The 6,000-nt window shown below is 35.0% G+C and overlaps 1 protein-coding gene across 8 annotated transcripts in view; it reads right to left on the bottom strand.

Annotated features, from left to right (window-relative positions):
• Positions 1-3,235: 3,235 nt before the first annotated feature.
• ETV1 (ETS variant transcription factor 1) overlaps positions 3,236-6,000 on the bottom strand; it is a 91,747-nt gene continuing 88,982 nt past the window's right edge. For all 8 annotated transcript variants that reach the window (XM_065883362.1, XM_065883356.1, XM_065883358.1 and 5 more), the window contains one exon: positions 3,236-3,457. In XM_065883362.1, the coding sequence (XP_065739434.1) occupies positions 3,236-3,457 (222 nt within the window). The remainder of the gene's footprint in view (positions 3,458-6,000) is intronic.

Below are 6,000 nucleotides of genomic sequence, written 5' to 3'. Positions count from 1 at the left end.
GGACGTCAAAGATGTGATTAAGTTAAAGATCTTGAGATGGGGAGATTATCCTGCGTTATCTGGGTAGACCCTAAATGTAATCACAGATATACTTATAAGAGATAGGCCAAGGAAGATTTGACTACAGTAGAGGAAAAAGAGATGTGACCACAGAAGCAGAGATTGGAGTAAGGAAGGCAGGAGCCAGGAGCCAGAAATGACAACAGCTTCTAAAAGTAGAAGTAAGGATGGGCTTCCTCCAGAAGGAACCAGCCCTACAGACACCTTGATTTTAGCCCCTTTAGACTCATTTTGGACTTCTGATCTCTGGAACTAAAAGAGGATAAATTTGTGTTGCTTTAAGTTATTAAACTTGTAGTAATTTGTTATAGCATCTACAGGAAACTGATAAAAATCTATAAAAAGGAGTTTCAATTAAGTGACCCCCAAGAACTTTCCATAATTTGAGAAAACTGCTCTGCACTGTTAGCTGTGTGAAGTTTTATTTTTAAGCATTTTTGTAGGCATAACTTAAAGAAAATCATCTTTCATTAGTTATTGGAGAGGTGACATTCTTTGTTGTAATTAGTCTTTTGGGTATTAACATCAAAAGGCAGCAAACATGAGGGGAGGTAATTCTTTTATTTTCCTTTACCAAGTTGAAGGAAAATGTTATGTTGTTGATTTCTATGTTTGAATAGCCAATTCAATTAGAAATTCAAAACACAAGAATCTTGCAGAAATCAGCTGCCAGATTTATTAATCTATCTGAAAATAAGAATACAACCAAACAAAAAGTAGAATAAGAACAGAACCAAAAAAAAAAAATTTAGATACATTTCCCAAGAGTTTATAATGTAATGTCTTGAACCCTTCTGTATGAGAAATATACTTAATGTTCGCCAATTACTTACTGCATTCAGTGCGTTAGTACCGTAAACAGCAAAATATATAATTTGTCCTTAAATATTATATAATCAATACCAATTCTTCCTTGATTCCTTAAAATAACTCATAGCCCAATTTTCTCACTGTCAAACTAGAACTAGAAGTTTTAAAATAAGAGAAAAAAAAAGAATACTCAATATAATTTTCACTTAGATCATATTTCAAGTATCCACTTTCAATTTCCCCTTCAATTTCTCCAAATGTGTCAATTCTCTTTCCAGTAAAACTTTAGCTGAATATTTTAAAATCTGTTTTTATTCTACGTGCTGTAAATGGCCACATGAGCAAAGTGGGGGGGAAAAGTTCTGATTTTTAAGGCATATTTATTAGCCCATAATGGGCCTAATGCTATATAATGTAAATGTAGAACAAGCCTTGAAATCACAGGTTACATAGATGTGTTGAAATTAGAATTTTTTTTGTAGGATTAAATGTGAGTAGTATTGATTATGGTATGTGGGTTTCCCAATAACTGTTCAATTTAAAGACATGAGTTGTGATCCATGTCATGTTGGAAAATGGGTAGCCAGGAGATCATCTTTCAACAATTTTCCCTGTGTTCATCATGAAAAGCTTTTATAAGTCAATTTTGGCTTTGTGTTTAGGACTTTTTAAAAATTTTGCTACTGACTCTTTAAAATTTTTTGTTCCTCTGGGATATTGATGGAGTGAACAAAATTCGTGTTTCTTGCTTGAATTATTTTAGCAAGCTCTTCAGAGATACTGTACCACCACCATTTACTTACGGCTTTGTTATACCCTAATTTCAGTATTTTCTCCAAATGCAAAACAAAACCAAAACAAAAACCTTTGAAACTTTAAATCTTTAAATCTTCTTTCAAACAATCCAATCACATTTACACGAGCATCCAAAACAAGATGATGGATAGTACCAGCGCCAGCACTATGTCATACAGCAACTTCCTCATATTCTTTGACAGTTTGTAAATAATTTTCCATTTCACCAAAAGTTACAAAATTTTCCACAGTTTCCCTTAGCAAGCTGAAGCTTACTCTTCATTTTGTCTATGTGCATAAAAGCTGCTTATAGCATAGCATGGCATAAGCTATTTTTTAAGCAGTAAATGGTTCGAGTCATCTATTTTGTCCTGAAATGCTATCTGTAGTTAACTGCATTGCTTATAAATGGTCATAGTAAATTCAGCATGAAAGAGAATATTACAGAAAAGACAGCAGCAGAAGCATTAGCATTATCTAATATTTATATATGTTTCAACATAACACAGCAGTAAAAGGTTTAAATGCATATCAATGGGTACCATGTCTAAAAATTACTATAGTACCTATTTAGTGTATTGGATATTTTTCTTAAGGAGTGCTTGCTGTATCTAGAACAGCATATTATGTGATTTAGTACAGTTAATTCTTATTGATTAAATAATGTTTTTATGTACTGAAGGAAGCGAAAGGAGACAGATATTTTTTGCTTCGTTGTGATCCCAGATTTACCATTTAAATGAAGATCTCAAAGGACCATGAAAAATATCATTATTTAACTGAAATGAGCTTCAAAATACTTTAACAACAGTATGATTTGTATCTAAAGAGCAAGGTGGCACCAGATACGTATACTGCTACTGGCCTGTGACTCAGTTTGGAGCCAGAGTCCAAAATTGTGCCCCTCATTTACAGTCATGGTGATTACTCAACTTCAGAGAGAATTACCCATCTTATGGTTATCCTCTAAGAGTCATATGTAAAGCAAAACGAAACAAAAAGCAGCAAATGCAATCTCTAGATACCTTTTTACAAGAGGTGCAAAAACAGTCATTTCTAACAATTGAACTGCCTTTTACAGTAGTTTTTTTTTGTACACCTTGCAGAGACTCAGAAATGATAGGGGAAAATGCCCAAGGCAAATAGTCTCCAAGTGGATATTTACACAATGTGAATTAACTGTGTACTATAGACACCCAGAGGAAATGAACATTTTCTAGGTTGTTATGAAATCAAATCAACATGATAGAGCTTCATCATACTTAAAACCTGTAGGACCCCACCCCAAGCCTAAGTAAAAAGTAATCCCCGAATCCCCCCCTCCCATTCACCCATTACCTTCCTGTTACACAGAATAAATGTTTAGATTACTCCCACCCACTCTCAAATAAAGTGCACAGTCCATGGCAGACCATAGAATAATGCAACAGGAAAAGCCCCTTTTTGTGTATTATTATTTAAAAATAAAATACAAACAACAAAAATCAGACAAAGATTGAAGAGAATTCAAAGATTCTCTGCATCTCGCAAAAGAGGAGAGGCGCGAGGAGGCCCTTGACTGTCACTTGTGTTAATACACGTAGCCTTCGTTATAGGGGTGAGGGTTGCAGCAGCCCCCTTCTGGCATATAGGCCATGCTCTCGTCAAAGTGGGACAGAGGCACCGTGTCCTCTTCGTTGATATGACGCTCCATGTCTGTCTTCAGCAGTGGGCGCTGATTATCTGGAAAGGCCATGGAGAAGAGGGCTTCTGGATCACATACAAATTTGTAGACGTATCTCTCTCCAGCCACCTAAGGGAAACACGGAAGAGAAATCCCATCCTTATGTGCAGTGCCGGATGGTAACTAGACTTAGTGTGGTAAGCATTTCGCAAGAGATACAAATATCCAATCGTTGCGTTGTACACCTGAAACTAATGTGAGGTTGTTATGTCAACTACATCTCAGCTTAAAAAAACCCAACAACTCATCTTCACCCTCCCAGATTGGAAGGGCAGAGAAAGAAATAAACAAAAACATGATTTAATACTCCAGAAAGGATGAATAACAAAAGAAGAAGCAATGAACTATTAACAGATAGAAAAAAAATCCTCACTTTGCGTGATAAACTGCGGTTCAATCGAGGGAAATGCAAAATGTTGACCTTGAGTAATAATTACATTCATTCCAGATATAGCTAGAAAGCTTAGCAGCTTGCTTGTTTTCATGTAAGTGTAAACTTACACTGCTATTTGGGGGAAAAAAAAAATCAATGATTTCATGCAGGCATCCTCACATTACAATCTTTTCCCCTCTGTTTGAAAAGGTAATATCTATAGTACTTATAAAATAGCCAGGCCTTTAAAGTGTAGTGTCTCCCTCTTAACATTATATTTCTGAAACTGTAGAAAAACTAAACTCCCAAACCTCAGAAGAAAAATGTATCGTGTTCCTAATAAGACTAGACTAGTGATTCACTGATTCGCAGGGTGAACTGTTCTTTTTTTATTTTCTTTTGCACTGTATATTCTCACCTGAAAAAAAAGATACATAGCCTTATTTAAACGAAAGATAGATCGAGAGGGCAGCATTATCCTGGGTACATCACTTTTAAAAATGAAAGCAAGATGCCTTAGACAGAAGGTAAGGATGTATATAAAGTGTCAAATTGAAGTAAGAGGTGTAAAAAAGTGAAAGGAATTTAAAATACACGATGCATAGGGAGGAAATGAAAAAAAGAAATGTGACAGCTGCCTGAAATAAAGGAGAAGTGGCGTAATTTGTAGGAAATAACATGTCCCAAACTTAAATTTTGAAGAGTAATGCTTCTCTAGGAAATTATAAACAATTGAGTGGAACAAATACAGCCCTGCCCCCGCTGCCATTAATAGACAATGCTGAGCTTCTCAAAAACCCACGGGGGAGGGGGGGTGGGGTTGGGCAGGGCGGGAGTGGATGAATACAATTCTTTGTATTAAGTTTGGCAGTAACTTTTTGTGTGTATGTAGAGTTCAGTAATTTTAGAAAGGTGCAAATTACTCAACTCCTCTGCTACTTGCTGTGTGATGTGGGGGTATGGTGAGTTCATAGTTTATAAACTATCTGTGCATGTTTGGGAAGAAAAAAAAAAAATTACCAAGGAGCACTGCTGTTCTGGACTCAGATTTAGAATGTTTTTTTGCCCTGGATTTTTTTTACCCTGTAAGAGGAATCAATTTAGAGAATTCAAATACTCTGAATATCCTTAGGCTTGAAAACAGCCAAGACTTAGTTTTTATGAATTTGGACATGTTTCTTAAACTGCCCCCAGTTCCCCTTTTTTTTTTGTGAAATGGAGTCAGGAATGGCTTCTTGGAAAGCCTGTTGCAAGACTAAGATGGAAGTCTCTAGCACAGGGCATGGCAAACAGAGGAGTCTGGCATAAATTTATTAACTTTAGTCCTTCATAAAAAGGAAATTAAGTTCGTAAAGGTGAAATGGTGAAACTACCATAAAAGTAAAAATAGACCATATCAGAAACAAAGCTTAACTATACTAAATCCTCGTTTCCCGTGTTTCTTTGTTCAAAGCACTTTGAGAATAAAAATAAAATAAATGGCCTGCATACCTCAGAGCATTTAATAACCTGCTTTGTTTTGTCTGCAGCCGCTGAGAAGGAGGCATTTGCTTTAGGATACTGGAAGTTTTTTTGTACAACCTGTTGCTATTGGTTATAATTAGAAACGATTCGATAAACCACTGCGGGGAATTAAAATGTATAATATGCAATCAAGATTATAAAACCTCTTAAGGACTCTACCTTGACTCACTGTTGTATTTTCCTTACAGTAAACATATTTAGGGCTACTACTATAATTACTGGACTATGTTAAACGCCACAAAGTTTAGAACAAGGGCTGATAACCAACCAAGGGACAGAACGTCTTCTGTTATTCAGTTATAATATGGAAAACGCTATACATTCAGTATACACAAATTGCAATGCTTAGAGAGATAAAACATGAATTTTGAAAGACTAGCTATTTAAATTATGTGTTAACTTTTAAAATTTCAGAAGTAATACAGGGATATTGGAAGAAAATTTTAAATTACAGATTAAGCCAGAAGAAATAATAATCTGATTATATCAACCAGAAATAACCAATGCTTAAATGTTTGTATATACTTTTCCCATCATTTCTAAATTTTGAAATTCATACATGTACTGTCTATAAGGTATAATGATCATTACTTCATTTCTTATTTCTTTCATAACTACTAAAATAATCAGGGTTTCTTTGATGTTTAGATCCATTTGGGTTTTATTTTATTCTCTAATCTTTCCATTTTATTTTCTTTTACATACACCACATACA

Source organism: Phocoena phocoena, chromosome 9, assembly GCF_963924675.1.
Source record: "Phocoena phocoena chromosome 9, mPhoPho1.1, whole genome shotgun sequence".
Taxonomy (NCBI): Eukaryota; Metazoa; Chordata; class Mammalia; order Artiodactyla; family Phocoenidae; genus Phocoena; species Phocoena phocoena.
Note: the sequence above shows the minus strand (reverse complement) of the source record. Positions and strands in the feature narration are given on the sequence as shown.